This window comes from Condylura cristata, unplaced genomic scaffold, assembly GCF_000260355.1.
Source record: "Condylura cristata isolate star-nosed mole 26May11 unplaced genomic scaffold, ConCri1.0 scaffold00006, whole genome shotgun sequence".
Taxonomy (NCBI): domain Eukaryota; kingdom Metazoa; phylum Chordata; class Mammalia; order Eulipotyphla; family Talpidae; genus Condylura; species Condylura cristata.
Window position 1 is genome coordinate 50,196,028 of NW_004567107.1, and position 26,052 is coordinate 50,222,079.

At 37.9% G+C, this 26,052-nt stretch overlaps 2 protein-coding genes across 2 annotated transcripts in view; both read right to left on the reverse strand.

The window, feature by feature from the left end:
- Positions 1 to 265: 265 nt before the first annotated feature.
- On the reverse strand, positions 266 to 2,751 carry CER1 (cerberus 1, DAN family BMP antagonist). Its single transcript, XM_004678009.1, has 2 exons — positions 2,245 to 2,751; positions 266 to 577 (listed from the first exon to the last, which is right to left on the reverse strand). The coding sequence occupies exons 1-2, from the start codon at positions 2,749 to 2,751 to the stop codon at positions 266 to 268; spliced, it is 819 nt and encodes a 272-aa protein (XP_004678066.1).
- Positions 2,752 to 18,421: 15,670 nt separating this feature from the next.
- FREM1 (FRAS1 related extracellular matrix 1) overlaps positions 18,422 to 26,052 on the reverse strand; it is a 150,189-nt gene continuing 142,558 nt past the window's right edge. The window contains exons 36-37 of the mRNA XM_004677672.1: positions 20,427 to 20,512; positions 18,422 to 18,621 (exon numbers count right to left, since the gene is read on the reverse strand). Coding sequence (XP_004677729.1) covers positions 18,422 to 18,621; positions 20,427 to 20,512 — 286 coding nt within the window. The remainder of the gene's footprint in view (positions 18,622 to 20,426; positions 20,513 to 26,052) is intronic.

Below are 26,052 nucleotides of genomic sequence, written 5' to 3' on the forward strand. Positions count from 1 at the left end.
TGGAGAAAATAAAGCATGGCATAGTAGTAACAGAAAGGACTTTGGTGATCATCTAGTTCAAATTCCTCCAGTTAGTGGCAGAGTCAAGACTAGATCCCAACAGGTCCAGATAACTAGATAAGTACCATTTTCTCTAAATCATTCTTTCTTAATAGCTATTTTTCAAACCTTTCCCTATTATGTACACACTTAACATTCCCAGACAGAATAACTAACAATTTCACGATTGTGACCTGGCCTCCCCAACATAATTGAGGATAGCCTTTTAAGTCGAAAAACCTGGGATGAAGGGATCCTGAGCATGAAGTTCTGCTTGGGGGCCAGTCCGGAGGTGCCCGTGGTCATGCTCTGTCTTCACCTTACACTGGCACTCCTCTACCAGCATCACCACCTTCACCACAGAGGCAAGGTCGGAGCAGTTCAGTGACAAGTGCATCATGGTGAACTTGGCAGGTGAGCAGTGGGAGCAGAAGGGAGGTGTATGCTGCACAGCTCCAGGAAAACGAGCAGATCCACATTTCCCAAAGCACAGGTTGTTCTGAACAACTACTTTTTCACAGTCTTCGTGGGTGATCATCTAAAAGGCAAACGCATTGCCAAGTTATCTGCTGTCATTTCTCTAACACATGATGTAAGTGCCATCAACTATATAAGACTGAGGGTAATTTAGACTTTAATTCCAAGAACTTTCTAATTCCGGCTACATTTTGTAATGTCAGTCATGGTGGCTGTAAGAGCAGAGAGCTATAAATTTCTCTACTTGAGTGAATGTATAGATTAGTCTTTAGAAACCCCTAAGTTAATATGAGAAATTGTACTCTGCCACTCAAACTTTAAGAAATAGTCTGTAATTGGATGTTACCAGCTGGAAGATCCTAATGGCTAGTTTCTCAAGTGAGTAATTTACCTTAACTTTTTCCTCTTCACGGTGTGTTGTGCATAGTAGATTCTCAATACATGTTTGTTCCACTGCTCATGAATAGATCAGAACATCCCAAGTTTAATCACACCCTATTCTGCAGTATCTGTAGTACATTCAAAACTAAGATTTTGCTTGGCATGATGTTGCAACGCATATGCGTACAAATCGTCATGCATTGCATCATCTGTGCCTCTTCCATAACCCCAAACTTAGCTTTATGTGCTCGTCAAAATATGATTCAAACACCTTATTTTAGTCTAATTACCATTAGAATTCAAAATAAAAGTTTCAAAGGAAATTTGATTGCCCAATTCTCTAGGCAATTTTCTAATTGCACACGGTGCAAAAAGCAGTCATTATTGTTTGATAATTGACTTATTGCTACATGTCCTTGCTTTGCGGGCAGAATACGTACCTGCCTTGCACAGGCAGTTAGCTTATCCCACTGCCTGCTTAATTGGGTAGTATTACTGGACTGTAAAATTCCACTCTACACTGCGCCATTACTTTGGGTTCAGTATCTTCATATTTAAGGACCTGATGCAGTTTCAGAATTTAACTTTTGGAATATAGGGGTTGCTGGGACAGACTGAAGAAAGTAGATGATAGAATACCCTTTTGCCTCAATAGTGGGGAATCAATCATGATAACCATGTCTCATGAGCTAGGAGATAAGTCTTTCTAAGAGGGGAAATGTATGTCTCATCAAGATTGTTTTTAAAAGCTTGTGAGAAAATAATTTAACCAAATTTTTTTTTTTTTTGCTATGGTATCACTTAATGATATGGCAACTTCTGTCTGACAACCTTAATGTAATTTATAAGTCTATGAAGTAGTTAGGTGTGAAATACAGGGGATTAGACCATCATAAACATGTACGAGAGGGTGTGAGGTGGAGCCCGATGCATTCCAGTGTCTACAGAGAGCCTACCTGCCTATCCAAATCAAAATGTTATGTAGAATACTAAGAGAATTCCTGGTGATGCTCTAAATTCACAGGTTCTAACAGGGTACAGCCTTAATTTTCTCTCTGAATAGACCACTCCCATAAAATATAAAAATGAAATCCTATAAAACAAACCCCTATGCCATCAGCATGAGTGATTGTTTGCATTGCTAGTACCATTTACCATGCTCGCAGAATTTTCAGAACACCAAGAAGCAACAGAAAGTTTAGAAGTAAATGCAAGGAGCATCATCATTTTTTGCCAAATCCTTGATAAATGGCCAAGGACCAAATCTGGAGTCAGAGGAGACTCAGACTCCTGAACCCTTTCCCCTAACCCCTGTTTGTCCCTGCTCCAACCCCCCCAAACAACTACCTGGCTGAAGGGTACAGTCCTACAGGTCTCTCGATGAACTTCATGGCTTTTGATGGGTAAGATGACTCCTTGAGAAGTTGGACCCATTCTAAATATGAAGTGATGCCAAAATTTCTTGGCTTCTTCCCTCAGAGGAGATTTCTCCATTTGCCTTCCGTCCTTTGGCTGAGTGAGAGCCTGAGTCCCAGCAGGGATGTGCTGACTGATGGAGTCACTAGGTGGGTAGAGTTCTCGTTCAGGCTTCTTCCAGAATCTTCCAAACCTGGACAGCATTTTCTCTCTCTGCCTCTGACTTTTCCCAACAGAACTGGCTCCTATCAGGTGTGGCATTGCAACAAACAGATCTGGCTTCTCCTCCGCTTCCTCGTGGTTTCTCGTGGGGAGCTCTGTATGATTCCTTTCTAGGAGCACAAGGGAAATAGGACGCTGACTCTGGGGGCTGTTCCTGTGCCACAGAGCCTTCCCAAGAGGCAGAAGCACCAGCAGCTGCAGTAAGAGGCGAGGCATGCTGTTGGGGCCCAAGCTTCCTAAACTTCAGATTAACAGATGGCAGGGCCCAAAAGAGAGGCTCATTCTCTGCAGGACTGTGAACAAGAGAGTCTATATATAGATACCTGCCTTGTGGAATGGAGAGGCAGGTGGTCAATAGCCAGGGAGTGTAAACACATTTATTGTTTGCTTGAATTATGTAGTGCTAATGGTGTCCTGCCTTCACTCTGGTTTTGTGTATTTTAGAAGACCCCAGTGAAAGCCTAGAGCCCAGGGGGTAATTAGCTGACACTTGATCACTGAGATTTAAAGAACAGTATTAGCAAAATCAACACATTCTTTGCCCAGATTTCTCATCTCTGTTATTAGAAAGGACCAGTTAGCTAACGTTAGCTGTGCTTCTCTTTCTAATGGGTTAAAATAGATAAGATATGCATAATGACAGAAACATATCAGATAAAATGTAAAAGCAGGCATTTAGCAAAAGTCCAGGTTTTTGGGCTCAACACACACACACACACACACACACACACACGACCCAAGAATTATGTGGAATGTGTAAGGAAGGAAAAGGAAGAAATTGAAGACTGTCAACTTTGTTTAGCTGACTCCCTCTCTTATCAAGACTTGAATGGAGCTATTTATTTCAATATGTGAACAGAATAAAGGCAACATATTTTCCTTTTCCGTGCATGGAGACTCACAATTCCATGTTAATCCCTTCACCTTTAGAGTCAAATACTTGGGGCTAAATTTTACAACTGGTCAGTCATCAGATAAACTCTTTCAATTGTTTACAAATTTCCCAACAGATTTCTAAGTAACAGGCTGGCAGCTCATCAGTCTTCATTGGGGAGGGGGAAATGGCTATCTCCAGCCCTATTAACTTTTTTCTTTCTTTAAACAAAGGGCCAGACTTGAAAACGTGGATTCTAAGAACCAGGTTTGATAACTCTGGGCATGAAGCTGGCTAGTCAGTTCTTTATCTTACAGAATCCACATCATCTCCCCTTACTCTCCAGTAATTAAGAGCAAATTAAATCAAGATGGAGACAAACATGAGTCTTTCAAAAAAACTTTGTTAAGTGACTATCATTCCAAAAGTTCATAAGTCAGTCAAGTTTATGGGAAAGAATCATTCACGAAACTGAAAAACCAAAATTGAACCCAATTGACCCCCATGCCATTTGAATAGTATTTCCATTGCAAATGAGTTCAAGATTGGCTTACATTTTCTCCACTTTAATTTAGTCATCACATTCTATATTTTCAGGAACATGAGTAATTCCTATTCTTTTTTCAAAATTGATGAAACTTTCTTCCCAAGTAGTGACCCACTGAAATTTTTTTCAGCTGTGTTCTTTCTAATTAACAAGTCCAATTTCTATGACATAAAGCCTCAAATTAATTTATTTGCAATAATTAATGACTTGTAAATAGACCATCACTTTCTCAAAACACTACAGAAGATATTTATTAATGATATCAAATATTCATGGAAAATGTGCTAGTATGAATTAAAGTACAGTTGATCCAGATTAAATGAGCATCAGTATCTGCTCATAGTTAAGTATTTGCTTAAAATACTATTAAAAGTTGTCTACTATATTTGGATTTTTAAAAACTCCCCTTAGCAAGTTAATGCAATAAGCTTTCCAGAAGTAATTGCTGTGTTCCTGATTACAACGATGATATGAAAGGAGTCTCCTGACTCTTTTTAAACTTTACTTTTAATACCATTAATTGCAGTACCTAATAGCTCTCCAAAGTAAACTCTATCCCTGTGATTCCATTTAGCATCTCAAAATTCTTGTCTCTGAACATGGGACACAACCCAAATAATTTCTGTTGAACTGAAATTTGTAGAAAACTCATTTTGTAAAACAAGCATCCTGTTAGATATTGGGAGATGGCCGGAAGTGATTAGACCCTACCCTCGGTTGGTTGTATAGTCTATTTATGCCTTCTATAGCTTAATTTTGGTAGCTGTGGCTTTAGGGGTTTCATTTAACCATCATGAACCTTTCTTTAGTCTTAAGTTCCCTTTCCCTTCTTCTGATCCCAGTTTGGTGGTCATAGATGAGATTTAAAAACTACTGGTGAAGAGTCCTTTCTGGTGGCACAGCAGGTTAAAACACAGCACTAAGAAGCTAACGCCACTTCAGAATGAGTTCGATCCCCACCTAACCCAGAGATGAGCCACATGGTGTGGCAGACCTCTCCTGACTCGCCCGCTGCTCCCCTCAGCAGTATACCTGTTCTACTCCCCCACTCTGCCTATTCTACTCCCCATTCTGTCTCTGGTAAATCCTCTCACCGCCCCTGTACCTCTGGCCTGTACCCCAGTTCTGTATGCATAAATAAATAAATCTTTAAAAACAAACAAACAAACTACTGGTGGAGAATTTCCTTTTGCTATTCTCTCATGTTTGTTGAGAAAACACACAATTATCCTGAGGGATAAATCTGACAAGGTAAAGCATTATGTAATGACAGCTATGGAACATATGTCTATCTTCAGCCCCTGTTTTTATAGTGAAGGCAGCAGATGGTCACCTTTCACCACTGTGTTCTTCCCAATCAATTCTAAAGCCACATATTTGTATCTTACAGACATCCCTTAAGAACATAAACAAACATTTTATAGCTTTTAGCAAAATCCCACTACCTCTAGGGATGCTCAGTGGTAGCAGGCTTCTAGTTATCTCCCAGTTTGGTTGAAGCCAAATGGAGGTAGGTCTGGAGGGGCCTGTAGCCACAGCAGGAAGCTGGTGTGTGGAGACCACACCAGAAAATTGTTGGTGTACTTAGCGCTGGGGTCTGGTCCAATGGAAGGCAAGCAGGAGCTCAGGAGAGCCAAGTTGGCTAAATCTTCTGGGACAACAACTTGTGAAAGCTGAAGACCCAGTTTCATAACAATCTCCAACACTTCCCCAACCTGAACTCAACGGTCTGATTTCACTGCGCAGGCTACCCAGGCACTCAGACGTCCTGAGGGCCAGGAGGATTTCCCATAGTGTTTCGGGGCAGTCAGGAACCTCTACGCTTTCTGTTTCCTATGTAATCTCAGAAGGGAGCTAAAAAGCAGTCTAGGGCTCTCTGTGGGAGCAACAGAGGCTAAGTTCTTTCCTGAAAACCCCAGACCTAAATCAACAAAAGGTGAGAGGAAATGTTGGGGTAGGAGGTGAGCATTAGAGTTAGAGAAGAAACTGACAGACAGAAAAAGGGATTTGAGGGGATGGGTGTGTGGGAAAAATCTGGGTAGGTGTATGTTGTTGCTTCAGAACTACCTCTCTTAAAAAATATAGAATAGCAATGTTGTCAAAGGGGTTCTGATCATGGAAAAAGAAAAAAAGAATGAGGAAGAGGGTAAATTAGGCTAAGTAGTTTCCCCTTAAGCCTCTTATCATAATTTAATTTAGTCAATTATTCTAAACCTCACATTCTGCTCCCAGCGTTCCTTCCTTACCACTTTCTATGGAGAAATATATTAAAAAGGTCTCACTCCGCAAAGCTGCTTCTTTCCCTGGACACATTCACTCTTAAAGCCAAATCTAGGGGACGTCCTGTGGATAAAACAGTGATGGTATCCCTATCCAGTCCTACTGGATGTCATACAGATGGAGAACCTAAATATTCAAAATAAGATACGTAAGGAAAACCAGGGCAGGCACCATTCCCCTGCTTATGAGGGACTGTCAGGTAGATTTAAATCTCAGAGACAAAGCATTTGTTACACTGAGTTTCTGCTGACTTCATTCCATAAATATTTGTTGAGTACAAGAAAGTACAATAATGCTGTGCAAAAATGTGCAAAAATGACCTCCTAGGTTTCCTGTCCCATCTAGGAGACAATTACTGTTATCAGTGCATTTGTATATTTTTAAACTCTCACCCATTATGGGCTAAACTGTATCCCCTCCCCCACTCCATGTCCCTCCAATTCATTATGGAAGTCCTAATTACTAGTTCTTCAGAATGAGACTGAATTTGGTAATGAGGCTCTTAAAGAGGTAAGTAAGGGGAAAAAATGAGACCATTAGGGTAGACCCTAATCCTATAAAACTGGGGTTCTTATAAGAGGAGATTAGGATACTGACAAGCTCAGAGGAAAGACTACGTGAATAAATGAGCTAAGCAGGCTTTAGAGGGAAGGTACCTAATGGTCACGGTGATCTTAAATTCCCAGCTTCCAGAATGATGAGGAAATAGTTCTGTTGGTTAAGCCACTCAATCTGTGGTATTTTGTTAGGCACCTGTGGCTGATGAATACCTCATCTGAAGAGACCAAAGCATGTTGCCAATAGAAAAGGACTAATATTAAATGATGCAGCATGCTACAAGAACTTGCATTACTGCTCCTAGTTAATAAATCCCAAATTACCTTTTGAGGTCAAATTATCCTGCATACAGTTTACTAATTTTACTGTTCTTTCCAAAATAACACCCAGATTGAGCCTCCCCAGTGGCACAGTGGTTAAAGTGTCAGCTCTATCAAGTTATATCCAAGCCACGTCAACAAGAGTTCCGTCCCCACTGGCGAAGTGACCCTCGTGGCTCAGCAGACCTCTCCTGTCTCCCCCGCTACTCTCCTCAGCAGTGTGTTTCAGTAAATCTACCTGGTCTGGTCCCCACTCTGTGTCTGGGGAATCCTCTCACCCCCATACCTCTGGCCTGTACCCCAGCTCTTGCATGCCTGCATAAATAAATCTTGTATTACCCCAAGACTACTAAGAACTGCTCTTTTTTTTGAAACTGGGCATGTCTCTATTACAGCGCACAACTCTCAGACAGTAGCCATAAGTAACTAATCATCCACTAAACAAGTATGGAGACAAATTTGACCAAAGCAAATGAGGCCACTTGACCACACCCCCACTTCCCACCGGCTATCCATTCCCTACAGCTCACCGTCTCTGCTATAGCCAGTCCAGGACAACCTCACTGACACCAACCCTCTGCCACATGCCTTTACCTCCATTCTTGATGTTATCTTGCTCATCTTTATTCAACTGAAAGCTGCTCTCAGAGAGAGTGGAGGTGGGAGCAACTCTGCATTTGAAGCAGAAAGACGTCGATTCCTGGCTCTGCTTTGCCCCTTGTCACCTCCATAGTCTCAGGTATCTAACTTTGCATCCCTAAACCTTACCTTGCCTTCCACTGGCCTCCCCAGCCACGCGGCAGGCTGGTCCCTCTTGTGACTAGGAAACACCACCCTTCAAACTGTGAGTTTCAAGCTGCAATCTCATGCCAACATTCTCTTGTTTCGCTTCTATCACTCACTGGTTCTCAGCACACTTTCTGCTGTATCCCTATCAGTACTGCCATCACTGTAGTTAAATGACTATTTGTGCAAACATTTGCTTAACATCTGCCTCCACTTTAGATTTCAAACTCCACAGTTGTCTGTAAATCCTCAGATTTTCATGTCTTCCCTTCCCGCTTGGCTTCATGTTCCATCTACTTTCTTGCCCCCATTTCCTTCTCATCAGCAAGAAAAACACCCAGATATCCACCTTCCCTGGGTCACACCAGGACAGTAGAGATCTGGAAAAGCAAAAAAAATGGTTCTAAGTAAATTATTTTTCCATCTTAACTGAATCCTCTACTCTCCCCAGCTATCTTTCTTTCTACGGTAGTCAACTTTCTCTTTATTTCCTTACATAGATGATTTTACAATCCTTTGTAATCATCTCAAACCTTTGACATCTCTGTCTCTTTTATCACTTTCAGCCAATAAGCTCATCCCTATCTCTCCAGAGCAGGAAGTCCTCAGATGACAGACTCCTCCCACTTGACCATCACACAACAGTCCATTTCTCCTTTCTGTGTTCTTAGAATTCCATCCTTCTTACCTATCTTATCAAATAGTTTCCCTCATATCATCAAACTGGCTTCATCTACCATCTCTCATCAGCATTTACTTCAACATTTGCTCATTTTGAATCTTTTATAAAGTATCTCTTGATTTCATGAAAATGTTCTGTACTTCAGTGCTGTCTCCTGCCTGCACAGGCAAATTTGGGAGAGAGTTACACAAGCCTAATCTTCGTTGACCTGGCTCTAGCATTTTTCTCCAGCTCTTTTATAACTTTCCTAGTAGGATGGCCCAGGCCTCCTTGTATCTACTGGAGCTCTCTGTAACAGTTGACTCCTTTCCTGAATTTGGTCCTAAATAAAGTGGAGAAAGAGAGGTGAGAGTGAGCCAAAGAACTATGAAAATCCTGACCTTTTAAGCTACAAAAGCAGACCTACCAATCAGTCCTCTGGCTTAAAGTAGGGAATTTACAAGGGCGCCATCTCACTCAACACGTGGGGGTGTTAACTGGGTAACTGGGGGGCCTAGACGCCTGGTTTATTCTTTACTCTTCCATTTCGTTTCCCTCGGCCACAGTGCCCCACCAGGGAGAGAAGGCTCCTGAGGGGGCAGGGAGTGTTGTATGCTGCTGGGAGCTGCATTGGTAGCTACTTTGAGAACAGGGGTTTTGTTTAAAGCACTTTTTGTTTCTTTTCTGTTCCTGGCCCTACACTTTGCAGGTTAATGAATGTTTGCTTTAACATACCCCCCTCCCCCCCCCCAAAAAAAATGTAGGCCAAACTTCTGGCAGAGGTCCTTGTATTTTTCCTGTGAAGAGATCTCTGTCATGGAGAACTTATCTTTGATTTTAAAACCACATTTTCACTGAACCTGGGAAAACTCAGAATAAACCTTTCTTTATTTCCCAGCCTGATCATGATATCAAAGTAGGCCTTTGAACTCTGTCACATCTGCCCAGTTCCCAGGCAAGTCTCTCCTAGAGGGTAATTATACTCCTAGAAAAGGTAACTCATGCCAGAGGACTGCATGTGTGTTAGGTAACTTTATGCAGTTCGTAAATTGTTTGCCTCCAGTTGGAGGATGGGGGTGGTGTGTCACCAACAGAAATGAGTGTAGGGGGCATCTGTCTGAAAACTGTTCCCCCACTGGCTACCTTGCCAGTTCCTGCTTATACAGTGCAGGCAGCTTGGGGGAACCATATTGTCCCTATAAGCTCATAACACATGGACAAATGATTAAAAACACATGGAAAACAGTTCCACAGCTAAGCTCAAATTCAGATGGGAATGGAAAATCAACTTGCAAAGCTTTCAACTGACTCAGGGCCAAATGTAGGACAGAATGCAAAGAGAAGTTGCCAAAATAGAGGGAAGTTGGGGAAAAAGAAAGTCATGGATAGGAAACCTTAAACAATGACACCTTGTATTGACAAAGCTTCTCAAAGGCTCTCCAAGGGTAGGCACCAAAATCAATGTTGGAAATATTAAGACCTTCATTTCATGAAAGATTTCAGACAGATTTATATTTTCTACCCTCTATAAATAAAGGTTGGCTTGACTATCTTGGCAACACCTATGCAGAAACATAATGTTAAGTATCTGTAACATAAATATTAAGATATTACACATTTTTTCCCCTTGAGGTGTGGGAATTAAGTAACGAGGCAGCATGAGACAAACTGAAAAACGGTGTCAATAAAATTCAAAAAGCAAAGCAGACCTTCCCAGCCACGTTTGCCTTCTGTTGTGTACCTGATCCAGGGTCTGGGTTGAGTAACATTTATAAAAGGTTTAACGATTGGTTCAAATCTAACATGCTTAACAAGTCCTTTATTTGTGGTTAGACACTAACATGACCAAAAAAATTCTGATGGCTAGGGTATATGTAGGAAAGAATTTTATTGTGTGCCTGTGTTTGCTGGTCCTTTGACTCCTTCTTTATCTGAACCACCGTTGTCTCCACATAGCACCATTTAAATCTTCACATACTCATTTGGATGCATAATGGAGCCTCACTATCTGTAATGAGTGTGTTCCATAAATCTGCATGCAAGGGAAATTCTGAAATGTGGCTCCATGAAAAGCCAGTCTGAGAATATGACTATCTTCCAAGTATAGTCCATTAGCCAAGCAGACAATTCTTTTCCATCATGTGAAAAACTCTCCCCCTACTTGTCTCTTTATGAGATTTATGTGCTCTACCTCATCTCTAAGCACAAGGCACATTGAGGTGGTAAGAAAGTCTTGCTCAAACATCTCCAAAAGATGAAAACATGTCCATGTTTAACACAACTATCCTAACCTTACTTGTAATGTAGAGATTTACAGCCCTGAGGCTCCCATCCCAGCAACTCCATTTGTCCTGCTGAGCACAGCCATTGTTTGAGGTCGTAGTTATCTTCTCCATCTTTGCTCTGCACAAACACACATACACTTTACAACTTTTTTTTTTTTAAGATTTATTTATTTATCCATAGAGAACTGGGGTACAGGCCAGAGGTGCAGAGATAGTGAGAAGATTCACCAGAGATAGAATGGGGAGCAGAACAGGCAGATTGACAAAATACACTGCTGAGGGGAGTAGCAGGCGGGTCAGGAGAGGTCTGCCATGCTGTGTGGGTCACCTCTGAGGCAGGGATCGAACTCATACTGAAGTGGCTTTAGCTTCTTAGTTCTGTGCTTTAACCCGTTGCACCACCAAGGAGAACCCCACTTTATAACTTTTAAGCAGTATCTTTCATTGAGTGCTTACTATGTCCCAAGCATTGAATTTACACAACATTTTTCCAGGATGTTATTAGTATCCCATTTTATAGACCAGAAACCTAAGTTTAGGTAATATAGGATACATAGCTAGTAAGTTGTGTAACTGAGAAATAAACACCCCTCTGTCAGTTTGCCTATTGCAAAGTAATGACTAAATAGTGCATACATTATTTAATAGTTTGCCATTTTAAATTATATTATGTGATAAAATTACTTAATGGAGGCAATATAATATTGCACTAAGTAATCTATTCTCACACATTTACATTGTATAGTTTTCATTTTCTTTGAAAGTTTTCCATTATGTTTTGGAAATTATATAGCTTCTCTTTCTTAACATATATTTTTTCAGTATAACTGACATATAAGAAATTATATTTATTTAAAGTATAGAACTTGGTAGATTTTTGACATATAATTGACACATATATATCTGTGAAACTATTACTACAATGAATATATACATCATTCCAGGAAATTTCCTTATGTCCCTCTGAATTTCCATAACCATCCCTCTCATTCCCAGTAATACCTGGTTTTCCATCCCTAGAGTTAGTTTACAATTTTTAGAATTTTCTATTAATGGAGTACAGATGCACTACAAAGTACTTTTTTGTCAAGCTGCTTTCACTCAACAGAATTATTTCAAGATTCACTCATGTTGCATCAATAGTTCATTTATTTTTATTTCTGGATAGCATTTCTTCATAAGTACGTACTTTAATTTGTTTATCCACTCTCACGATAGTGGACATTTGGTTGCTGATCACCAGCTTGGGCCAATATAAATATAACTGCTATGAAAATTCACATGTATGTCTTTGAGTAAAAATATGTGTTCTTTCTTTTTGGGTAAATAGTAGTGAAATTGCTGATGGATGTGATAACACTATGTATAACTTTTGAAGGAGACCCCAAATAGTTTCCAAAGTAGTTTTACCTATTTATATTTCTACGGATATTGTAGGAGAGTCTCAATTCTTCCACACCATCACCAATATTTGGTATGTCAGCTTTTACAACTTTAGTCTATATATATATACACACACACTATATATATATGTATATATGTATATATATATACACACACATTTATGTAACATATATCACATATCACATGCAATAACATGTTACACAAGTATATTACATGTTTTACATGTATTGTATATATAGGTTAGTATATTAGGTTGTCAGAAAAGTCATGATGCACTTTTGCACAGAAAACAGAAAAAATGCATCATGACTTTTCTGACACCCCAACATATTGATTATATAACGGTCTTTCATTGTAGCTTTAGTTTACATTTCCCCTGTGACTAATAGGTTGTCATATTTCCTTGTACTTTGCTACTATTGTATCTTCTTTGGTAAAAGATCTGTTCAATCTTTGTCTCATTAAAATTTTTATTACTGAATTTTCAAAGTCTTTAAGCTATAGTCCGGAAACAAGTACATCAGATATGTGCAGAGTAACTATTCTTCCCAATCTGTGGTTAATCATTCTCGTAACAGTGCCACAGTCAAGGTGCATTATTCTTTTGTAGATATTATTAGATGCAAATTGGTGAAGTTTCTAGATTTTTTTTTTGGTCTAATTTTACAAAGGATATTGGTCAGTAGTTGCCTTTTCTTGCTATTGTAATACTATAACGCTGGCCTCCTAGACTAAGTTAAAAGTAACCATCTCAAAATTTCTAGATGGCTTGTTGCAAAACTGCCACTATTTTGTCCTCAGATATTTGAAGAATTCAATAATGGAGGTTTCTGACTCTGGAATTTTGTGAGAAAACTTTAAAATATGAACTCAATTTCTGTAACAATTATAGGGTTCTTTCAAGTCAGCTTTTTTATTGTGATTGAGGTTTGGTAGTTTTATGTCTCTCAAGGAATTTGTCCATTTTTTTTAAGTTTTGTATTGGCAAGAGTTATGATATTCCCTTTATTTCTTTTAATAGATATAGGATATATGTCACTTTGCATTCTTGACATGTGTCCTCTTTCATTTTTGTCGAGTCAATCTGAGTAGAAGCTTACCAATTTTATCGATCTTATCAAACATTTGTTCTCATGGATTTTTTTTATAAGATTTATTTATGCATCGAGAACTGGGGTACAGGCCAGAGGCAGTGAGAGGATTCATCAGAGACGGAGTAGGCAGCAGAACAGGCAGACTGATGAAGTGCACTGCTGAGGGGAGCAGCGGGCATGACAGGAGAGGTCTGCCACGCCATGTGGGTCAGCACCGCACCAGCTCCAGACTGGGACCAAACTGGTGCTCAAGCGGCTGTGGCTACCTTTGTAGTTCTGCACTTTGACCCACTGCCTCATCAGGAAGGGCCCCAGATTTTCTCTTTTCTTTTGTTTTAATTTTTGCTGTGGTATGCTTTCCTCCCTTATTTCTGTTTTCTTTTTTTACTTTCTTAAGGTGGAAGCTAACGTTATTTCTTACTTGTTAATGTAGGCAATTAGTACTGCAACATTCTCCTACGTACTGTTTTAATGGCATCCCACAAACTTTTGACATGTTATTTTCATTTTTATTCAACATTATTTTTCATTTCTCTTTTAACTCATGAGTTAAAGAAATTGCTAGTTTTCCAATCATGTGGTGGTTTTTCTGAGACCTTTGTGCTACTGCAATATTTTCTAACTTAGTTTCATTGTGGTCAGAGAATATTTTGTATGACTTGAATCTTTTACTTCCCCAATGCAAGTCCAATTTTACTGATGATGACATAACATTTGGCTACTTAGCCCACCTACTGCATAGCATCTTCCTTCAGTAGCAAAAACTTTTCAAAAGCTTGAGAAAGCCCCCATTTTCTGAAGCCTATCTCAGTGATAAGATTTTCCTGAAGGTTTAATGTCTTCATTTCCTCAAACTTCCTTTTGACTTGAATTCTTTTAAATTTATTGTGACTTATTTTATGTCCTAGAATAGTACCAGTAAGGATACATGTTCCATGTGCACTTGAAGAAAATATATATTGTTACTGTTGGGTAATGCAGATGTCAATTAAGATTGTTAAGAGTATATATAATTCTATATTCTTCTCTGCCTACTTGCTCTACCTTATGGAGAGGGTATTGACATTTCTGACTATAAAGGTAAATATGTATATTTGTCTTTACAGTTCTCTCAGTTTTGCTTCATGTGTTTTTAAAGCATTGCATTAGATGCAAAATTGTTTAGGATTATTATATCTTCTTGATATGCTTACCCCCTTTAAATTTATAAAATAAACTTTTATGTTTATGGTAAGATTGTTGATTCTAAAACCCACTTTATATTAATACAGCTACTCTAGTTCTCATTTAACTACCCTAGAATGGCATGTCTTTTCCATGCTTTACCTTAAATATGTGTGCATATATGGTATTCAAAGTATGTTTCTTGTAGGCAGTGTACAGATAGATGGGTCTGGACACACATTTCTTCTGTAGGGTAAGTTGGGGTTGAAAGCCAAAACTCAGATGGGCAGAGAAGCAACAGGTGAACTCATACTTCTTTACTTGAAGAAAGTATTGCTAGTTAACATGAGGCCTTTAATCCAAGTGTTGCTTGATTTTTGCTCCTTCCTGTTTTTTTAGATAAATGAAACCTTATTGCCAGGCAGAATATGAGACTTATAAAATCTGTTCAAATGAACAGTTACATGTGTAAGTTATGAGCATAGTATATTCATTTCCTGCACAATCTTGCTTTAAAGGCTTATAAAATTAACTTTCAAAAAATGATGGCATTCAGAACACTACAGACATTCCATCACACTCTGCCAGTAACAGTTCTCCTGTGATGGATGGGGAGGAAGAGTCTCGAGAAAGATCAATAAAACAGCACCATAAATTTTAAAATATGCCAAATCCACATTCCCTTCCCCTTAACTAACTGTATAAACAAATAAACAAGACATGGGGTAAAGGGTGGTAAAAAAAAAAAAAAACAAACTTTGGCTAAGTCAATATACACAGCAAAAACAACCCATTTATGGCTTTCTAAAACAAGCTTTTAGGGCCCTCCCTGGTGGTTCAATGGGTTAGAACACAGCACTGCAAGCTAGCCGCAGCTGCTTCAGTGAGAGCTCAGATCCCCAGCCCAGAAGGTGACCCATATGGTGCTGCAGACCTCTCCTGTCTCACCCTCTGCTTCCCTCAGCAATGTACTTTGTTGATCTGCCTGTTCTGCTCCCCACTCTATTTCTGGTGAAATTTCTCACTTCCCCTGCACCTCTGGCTTGTACCCCAGTTCTTGTATGCATGGATTAAATAAAATATTTTAAAAAATATACCATCATCTAATACTTTAATTTTTATCTCATTCACTACAATATCTGCAGTATTGCAAACAGTGTCAAATGCAAGGTTTTAGGGTAGATGGAGGCTGGGCGGATGGATAGAAGTCATATAACTAAAGATGGTCTAAATAGCTATGATTAAAAATAATCATGTACTTTCTTCTTCATTCCTTCTTATAATGAATAAAATATAAAATGTTAGAAACTAAAAGAATAGTGACACAGAAATCAAAATAACCTTATTTTATTAATTTTGATACAACACTAGCTACAGTACATTTAATATGCTGCTTTACTGCAAAACATAATCAGCACCAGTTTGAAGTTTAAGTCATGCAGAACCATACTGTTAATGAGAATATGTGCATGTTCTCTTTGACTATATTAAAAATCAAAACAGAAATTTAAATAAATGTCACCTGGTCCTTGGAAGGAGATGGAAAAATCATCATATGCTTTTTAAGTTAGTGTTTAGCAAATATATGCTGCATGTTGTTATAGACCAAAAATGAAAAAATTCTGAAAAGTTACACACCCTTCAGCTGAGTTGATGCCTTTGGATAAAGTAGGACTTTCCCTGAGCCAATAAACAAGTCTGGGAATAACTGGTATCCAGGTCCTTCTCTCTGCTGCTCTCCTGCCTACTTACCATCAGCCCCATCTCTCCCTACTCGAGCCTTCGCCCCCTCCTCCCTTTCCTCACTTATCCCCATTCTACCATTATTCCACCTCCTTCTATTGTCACCAAAGCCTGAAGGGTGACAGTGACCAATTAAGATGGGGAGAACTAGGACAATTATTTACTTCTCCCCAAGTGAGAGATGGATCAGGACAAAGACAGGAGGGTCCTGGTGAATACTGCCAGGCACCCAACACTGGCCTCACTTTTGGTTGTATCTTCTCTCACACCCTCGATTTAACAACATGATTCATAATTTCACAATCTGGACTATTTAAAAATATTCTTCAAGTTGTTCTAGTGATCATAAAAAGTCAAAATGTTCTCATGGCAAACACTGGCAGTTACACTTAAATATTATTGTTGTTTCAGAACTGTCTAAAGTAACCTATCATGTTGACCAAAGGTATGGCAGAGTCTCCATGGCTCTGGATTTCCATTTTATTATTTAATATGATTCTAAAGTTCCAGTAAGAAGAAGCAGCCCTTAAATTATTTATTTTTTTAAAGCTCTACTTTCCCTCCTAGGGTTGCCTTTTTTTCTTTCTTTCTCTGACACCCACTTTCTCTATTGCATTGCCAGAGGACCAGAAGGGGTTGAGGCTGGTATGGAGCCAGGTTTTGTGTCGAGACCTACCTGTGACATCTAGACAAGGAGATTCCTGATTCCTCAAAGATGTTTACACTTAAGTAAGAGGTAGAATGTCTTAGTCTGGTCCTATTTTTTCACTGTAAATTTCCTGCTAGTCAAAATCTTGATAGATGACTAGAGATGAAACCATGCTTTCTACCCAGAAACTGACCTGAATTTCTTCAGCCTTTTTTAGTTTCATTTAAGATATCATTCTAATAAAACCTGCACCAAAGAGTGAGTCCATTTGAAAACTCCCTTTTGACTCTGAAGCCACACTGGTCTCATACAGCAGTTTACATTTGACATAACCATGTTTTTTAGTGTTTCAGAAAAAAAGAAAAATTTTGAGCAAATGTTTCAAAAGTACACTTCTAATTACCTGCAGTTAAACCTTGATTTCAGAGGGGAGTTCTTAGAAGGCAGCAATAAGCATCACAGCTATAAAGAAGTTTAACTCAGCTGAAAACATAGATGAACATGGCACATCAACATTAGACAATAAAGCTAACATGATATTTCTACAAATATGAAAGATTGAAGGACCCAAATCATATAAAAATAATTTCTGAGAATATAGGTGTTTGCCAGTTCCTATTTATGCAAAAATGTCATTTTCTCATCTGCATACCTCATTTGGTCACCTAAGAAATAGTGTGTTTCTTCTACCTATTAGCCATCATTCACACAGACTATATATCAAATGTTCTCGAGAAATACTAGTCAGTATTAGAAGTATAGATACAAAGGTTCACCTTACTTCAAATTTATCATGAATCTGAAAATAGGGCAAGTCCATACTTAGCTTGTAAAGGGACAGTGCCGCATTCTTACTGGAAATGGAGACCTAGTTCAAGAATGGCACTGGGCAAAACCCTGGAATCGGGTAGTCCCTGAATTCTTAAATTGAATTAGACTTTTGAAAATGAGCTTCTACCTGCAACACATTTCCAGCTAAACCCGCTTTTCACGGCAGAGATTTCTCCTTTTTTCCCCATAGTTTCCTATCTCAAGTTTCACATTTAGAGGGTCTCCAAAGGGGCAGAACAACCCTTTGCAGTTCTATGAAATGGTGGGGTTATTTTCACTCAGACTGCAGTGGTTGCACTTGCAACACAGACTTCAGAACAAACTCACTAGAGGCAGTAGGGCGAAAACACCCAAAGAACCCAAGGACCATGAAATTGGTGCTGACTGAGACAGAGTGGAATTAGGGTGGCGATCCTCTGAAATAAACAAAGCTCTACCTTATAATATTTTGGGCATTTATTTTGAAAAGTATTGTGATATAAAGCTTGTATCTCTTCCTAAAAGATATATGTGTTTACCAGTATTCTGGAACTATTCATCTATGGTCCTTTTTCTAGATAGAATCACTCATATACTATGATAAGAAAAAAAAGTACCAGGTGAGACATGACATTTTGCATTCTATTGAGCAATATGCACAAATCCTGTGAATAAATAGGTGAGATATCCCAAGTGGGCACCCAGCTATATTTAGAGTTTTCTGGAACACATGTAATTGTGAGGTTTGCTCTTTCTACAGTCCTTGGTTTGCCATTTCCCTTGTCTTTGAACCAAAACACAGTTCCTGCCAGGCTTTGGCCGTCGAGGGGGACCTCTCCTCCAGCTGGTGAAGGTGATAGGTTCACCGCCAATCCATTCCCAGAGGCCAGCATGCACTTGGTCATTCAAACCTAATGTGAACCAAAAGAATGTGCCAAAGGATTTTATTACATTTATGCGTGGACATCTTATCAGTCTGTTGTTTTAAGTCTGGTAACCACAGGAAAACATGGACCAAGGATCTAAAACATGAAGTAGGAGGTAGGAGGCTTCTAAGACACAATCAAGAACTTAAGCTGGCCCAAGTCCAAAACCAAGTTCTACTTTGCTAGCTGTTGGTTAACCACTCTTTGTTTTAGTTTCTTTGTCCAAGAAATGGGAATAAAAGTGTTGCGAGGATGAAATAAGATAAGGGGTAGCATAACGATGAAGCTTGTGCCATGTGTTCAACGAATGGTAGTTTTTATTATTCAGATTATCCTAAAGTAGACCTCTTATCACAGAGAAACAGATACACTCTTGTCTGTTGTTCATCTTTCTTATTATCAAATGCCTTGGTCTTCATATTTGAAAGTAGTTTACTATTTGTTATCTTCAGTCTGAAGCTTAAGATCTTTTCCGTCTGCTACAATTTCAATAAAAGGATTTTTTTCTCTACTTGCCTCTCTATTCCCATTGGCAATTTTTGTAAATTACATCTTACTGTTGTAAAGTTCTTGTAATTTTCCTTAAAGAAACATTCCTCTAACTCACTCTCTTTCACAATAAAAATAAAAGGAATAAAACGGGAATAGAATGTCCTTAAAATAGCATGATCTGACATCTGTGAAACCAAATTTGAGAGTAAAAATAGTTTTAATTACATAGCATATTACCTTTTTCCAGCTGACTCTCAGTCAATATTTTTGGAGAGATTAAAATGAAGTGCTTTTGGTTAGGGTCAATCAATTTCCTTCTGGATTGTTTCCTTGAATTATTGATCAGGTGATGCTACACTTAAGTACATTGTAAGGATAGAATCAGTCATGGTGGATGTATACAATATTATCCTCTAGTCTTAATTCTCTTAGGTAATTTCGGAATTCAGACATTCACTGAGCACTACAGAAATTTTGAGAGGCCAAAACTGGGTTTTTTATGGTTTCTTTAAATTCAATTATTAAAGTTCCCTCAAATAAAATGCCCTTAAGAAATAGTAAGAAAATTAAATTGAGGTGTCCTGAGAATCCTATCTTTAAATGAAACAGATTTATATTAGTGTATTATTGAAAAGATGTTATTGTTAAAATTGAGAAAAACATTAAAATCTCAGAAAAGAAACAAATTAAGATCACCTATAATTCTTATGTGGAGGTAAAACATCTCATTCTTTAGCATATTTATTTTATCTGTCTATATCACTGACTATATAGGCTTTATATATACACATATATCACACACACACACACACCTTTTTTTCTAGATTAAATCATGCTTCAGAATACTGCCAACCCTCCTTTTTGACTTAACACCTTGCTACAAATGTAATAATTTATATATTTTATTCGTAGCATGCACCAAATGTATATTTGTGGACCCAATTAATAAGCATAAGGCACTTGGCCACATCTTTAATATTTAATTCCTTACAAAAGCACTAAATATTAAACATCTCTTCAGATGTTTATACTATATTTTATTTAATCATCCCCTATTTATAAGCAATGTCAAATTTTTTAGTTTTTAGAAGCAGTCTTGTTGGATTCTCTTACCTATCTCACCATATCCCTTACAGTTATCTAGATAAGACTGAGTCAAAGGTGTCAGGTGAGTTTACAAGTCAGACTGTCTAGCCATCTAACTTTGCTTGTTACTGTAAACCACAATCATTGGACCCTGGAAGGAAGATGCTCTCTGCTTGACTATGCCTCCTGCTGAGTGCAACACCAGAACTTACCTATCCAGAAAGGCCTCCTTCCACTGATGTCCCAGAGCCATCGCATGTGTCGCTTGGAGAGGACCGTCACGAGGCTGCCCAGGTGTCTACATGCAAACAGATGAAAAAAAAAGAGCTTTAGTGACAGGAGCGCAACATTTCATCTGAGAGGTAATGCAAGCAGGCAAGCAAAACTAGTTTAACACAGAAAAAGGTACATCTGTTGAAAGAACTTGCCAAGATTTTAATGGTCTAGTTTCTTAATTTAATGAGTATCTACAGGGTGGTGGTAGGTGACGGGAAGGAAAATGATGTTTTATTACTGTAACTAGATTGCAAGCACAAACTCAATGTGTTTTCAGCATTGTTTTAGAAAATTGGAAACTGCCAGGTGAAATGTTTAGTACCAGAATATTACTCTTTCATAGGAAGATATTTCTAAATGGCACACATTTGGCAATTATCCAGCAATCATTAAGTTGAACAGTAAAGTGACCCAGCCATTCAGATAAAATTTGTTGAGGCCAACATTTTAAACTTGGAGTTTTAGGTAAAACATGTAAATAATGGTGACTCTTCATCATACCCAAGTAAAATGAATATGGCCTCACTGTTAAATCATCACACCTCTTCTTTCAAACATAAATAAATATTACTCCCCAAAACAGAATTATTTATGAATTATTTTTGCATCTAGCTGAAATATTCCTATAAGCAATATTTTATTGCATCTAATCTCCTAACAAAGCTCATCAAAAGCCCTTTTACAGAATGCTTTCAATACAAGCCAAAAGATTGTCACTTCTTCCTCTTTCTCCTCCTCTTCTTTTAACACAGAAAGTTTAAAATCAGAAATACAAGCACTGTAATCTCCTTGCTTGGCTAGTATACATTATTAAGAAAAAGCTTCACTAAATGGTGAATTGAATTTTACTCATTTGCCTATGACTTTCAAAAATACAGATCCATTTCTCTGCTTTCCCAGATAACATATAGTGAACATAATTTATTTATATCAATGATTTTCCCCATTAATAGCTGTACTTTACTGTTCCATAATGCAGTGGTGAGTTCAAGGCCTTCTGTGATATGTCACAAATGGCCCCAGGCTGATGGATTTGAGTTTGGGGACTGGCTTCTGACCTCATTATTTACTGTCAATGCCTGTCTGACAGTTATAGCAGCTATGATAACGCATTTTTTCTCCACTTCTCATATTCAAAATGTCAATGCTAACACATTGAGGAGTTAGACGGACTAAATACCAAGTGTGTATTAAATGTAGGTAAGAAGGATTCCAGGGGCTGCCACAGTCAATAATGGTATATTGAAAAGAATGTAGAAGACTTGGGTTTTGCTTTCTACTCTGTGCTAATTCCCTTACGGATGCAACTTTGCACCCTCAGCTTCATCACCAGGAAGTAACAGGTTTTACTCTAGGATATTTAATATCTTCTCTCTTTTAAGATTATTGAAATTATCACTAAAAATAACTTTTTTAGCTACTGAAATACTAATTTGATGTCCTTTTTGACTCTCTAAGAAGCAAAATCCCAAAAGAATGAGATTAAAAAATAGTTGTGCTTAGAATGGGTAAAATGTTAGAGCACAATTATTTACAAAAGAAATATTTAGGCACTTAACAGTTGATTATTTTATTTAAAAAAATATTTCCTTTTCTTGTATGTTTACATACATATAAAATATTAGTTTAATACAGACATGTATTACATAGACACAAAAATAAAGAGATATAAACATATAGAGATAATAACCTTTTGACAGCTCTGCAATTTTAAGACATCGAAAGTGTGATATTAAAAGTAGAAAACTTGTTTTTTCTAGTTACAAAAATAAAGGCCTACTTCTTTGAAGCATTTTGAAAGTATAGATATATTTTGGAGTGACTCTTTAAGGAGAGGGCAGCAGGGGTTCCAGACACTCCTGTGGGAAACCAAAATGGTTTCATAGATAATGATCTATAATAATAGAATTACCAAATGTACAGGGATTGCCTAAGGAAATGAGCAGATGAGATTACAATATGTAAATTCAAGAAATACCTAATCTAGGAGTCTGGCTCCTCTAGGTTAGAAAAATAATAAAACACCAATGAGGAGGAAAGGAGATTGCAGATAAAGATTGAGCTGAGTTAGCAATCTGATTAGGGACGAGGGATACGGTAAAAATGCTGCTCTAGACACAAGTTGCTGTAAATGAGCTCATGGAGGATGGTCAGGTAGCAAACGAACGTGAGTAAACAGCTCAGAACTGACTCTGAGACCAAATTAAAAAATAGACTAGATAAGTAACAATTTGAATTATAGAATCTAAAACCATCTCTTAAAATATATTTCATGGAAAGGCAAATATCCAGACTACAAAATGTGGGAAGTATGAAGTTTTCATTATAAGAAGAATTGATCAATCCTAAATAATAACTATTTTTCCAGCCAAAGGGGTTAGAGAAGAAGAGGACAAAATGAACCAGAATGTTACTGAATAAAAGGCAGCAGTGTAGTCTTTAGAATGAATAACAACATGATGAATGCTATCAGAGAGTTTGGAATTCCAAGTAAAATTGCACTAAGAAAGGAGGGGAGGGGGTATCTACATTCCTCTTAGAATGATTGATCCAAAGGAAACTGGAGATATTTTTATATTTTGTTAACCTCCTTTGCATACCCTAGGATACTATCAGATGTGTTATTTGAATTCTGTTTCAATTTCTTGACCAATTTGGTGAACAGATGTGAAATAGAAGTTTATATTATTAATAAACATATAGTCACTACCTAAAATTTAATAGAAAAACTCTAGTTGTCCTTAAATCTCTTGTTCAAAAAATTTATTCAGTTTTACATGTAAAAGAAAATCAGTTAATTTAAAACGATTCCCTAAGTTATCAAGGTAAATAAAAGAACTTGCTTGTACTAGCAGGTTTGACCTGTTAGATATGACCATACATTCCCTAGAATTTATTGGGAAGATGGAAAATTTTATCACTATTATAATAGATTTTATATGTTTATTCTGGAACAAAATCTCTTTGCATTTACATTATTTGTTTTTCTTCTTATATAGTTAATCAATGAATACTGCTTGCAATTCATTACACATAGATCCAGAATCTTTTTAATTGGAACTATAGTATGATACCAACACAATGAGAGTTAAGTTATGCAATTTCTAAAAATTTATTTATTTATGCATACAAGAACTGGGGTACAGGCTAGAGGTATCAGGGGTGAGAGGATTCACCAGAGACAGAGTGGGGAGCAGAACAGGCAGACTGACTGAGTGGAGAAGAGGATGAGATGGGAGAGGTCTGCTGTGCCATGTGGGTCACCTCCCTGGCTGGGGATCAAGCCAGTGCTACAGTGTAATTTAAATTCAGTGTAGTTTATGTTCTTGATAGAACTTTGTAAAAGGGACTATAGGGGCCCTCTATGGTTGCACAACGAGTGAAAGGTAAGCATTATGAAGCTACTGCAGTCACTGCAGCACGAGTTAGATCCTCAGCCAGGGAGGTGGCCCACGTGGCGTGGCAGACCTCTACTGACCTGCCCGCTGCTTCCCTCAGCAGTGTACTTCACCAATTAATCTGTTCTGGTCCCCTCTTTGTCTCTAGTGAATCTTCTTACCCCCTGCACCTCTGGCCTGTACCCCAGTTCTGTCTACATAAATAAATCTTTAAAAGAAAAGGGACTATAGGGAGGCATAATCTCTATAGTAAATATAATAAACTGACAGATGTAAAATGTAGGTTTAGTAATTTGCTATCTAGGAAAGCCGATCTGGAGAGTTAAGGTGCCATTTCTATGAAGCTCATGATAATGAGGAATTATTTAGTTATTGGGTTTCAGCTCAGTACTAGAAGAATAATACTTAAAATGTCTAATCTGGTGTTGACATTCCCAATACAATAAATGGCAATATTTATTGAATGACTCTTGTCACTCAAAACTTGATTTACCTTATATTTGCCTTATATATTTCCTTCATTTGGAAGGAAACCTAGGATTCATGATTCAATACAAATTTTAATGTACCTTTGCTGTGAAAGACATAAATTTATTAAATTAATTTTGAAAACCTCTTTACACTCACCCAACACAGTTAAAATAGGTCTGTTGTCAAAACACTTTAGATGTGATCTCTCCTATACTTATGGAGCTATTTTGGGGAATAAAATTTACCAAATAAATCCTGCCTCTACCACTTATTTGTTTGTATGAACATGAGAAAGTGAGTTTACTTCCCAAAATCTCTTTATCTATAAAATGTAGATATCACAGAAATGATGGGAGGATCAAATAAGCTAATCATTTGAAATAATTCCATAAATTGTAAAGTGTAATATGAAAGTAAAGTGTTAATACAAGGAGGCAAGGAATGAAGTCAGTCAGTATAAAGTGACATGGTGTGAAGGTGCTGAAAACACAGTTGCAGATAAAGTCAGACTAAATGCATGAAAAAGTAGCTAGACTTTCAAATTAATTTACACCTTCACCAGAGGACAAAGGTTGGAAATACTTCGCTTAGCTATTTTCTTTTCATGCAACTTGAACCTGACTTTTGGGAAAGCTGGAAGATTAGGCTTTTACTTGTGGCCAACAGTCTGTCCACTATCACTGCTCTGTTTGCTGGGAGAAATAACCCTGTCATGTCCCAATGGGCAGGAGAGGGGGGCAGCCATACATTAGCCACACACCCTCCCAGGAGACTGGTTGCCAAAGAGAAGCTATCAGTTCTACTCTGGTCCCCTGGAGCCATTAGCCTGATTTCAGGAATGATTGAGTTATTTATTTATGCATATAAGAACTGGGGTACAGGCCAGAAGTATGGGGGTGGGCAGAAGAAGAAACTGAGGGTTTGAGGAAAGATGATTCCCCAAGTTTGACTGAAATTTTGTTACAGACCCTTTTTCAAAGGACTTCACTCATTTTGCCCTCAGAAAATCTGAGAACAAAAACATTAATTTTTATCCCAGAGAAGGTGTTACTACAGTTAAAATACTACACTCAGTATCTTTTACATGACTTAAAATTGAGGCCCAACCAATGTTTAACAATTTACCTCAATGTACATTCTCAAAGAGAATCTCCAAGAATGAGCAGTAAATATATTCCCAAACATCAGATAGATGTCTCAAAGATTTTGGGCATTTCTGGATCACAATCATGTTTGTTTTAATTCTCTGGGGAGGGTCTGTGGTGTCACCTTGAGAGTTTACCGCCTAATGCCCAGGACAATGCTAAGCACACAATGGACCCTCAATCATTATTTATGGACTCACTTTGAAAGCAATTAATTAATTGGTTTGGGCCTGAAGTTTACCATTGGAATAAGTGAATTGTAAAATATTAACAAATATACAAAGAATCTCCTTTTAAGTAAGTTTGCTACTATTTATATTTAGCATTGAAAATCCAACTGCAAATAAATGAATACATGAAATAAAATTAAAAGATAAAATTATAAAACATTGGGCAACTCTTGGAGGGTAGTCAACATGAGGCATCACTAATAGTACTCTAAGTTGCTATTTCATTTAAAAACAATTCTGACACCAAAGAGCTACAAGATCATAAGCTTTGAATAAAGACTTGTCCTTCTGAGAAAAGACACTGACTTATTTTAGAAA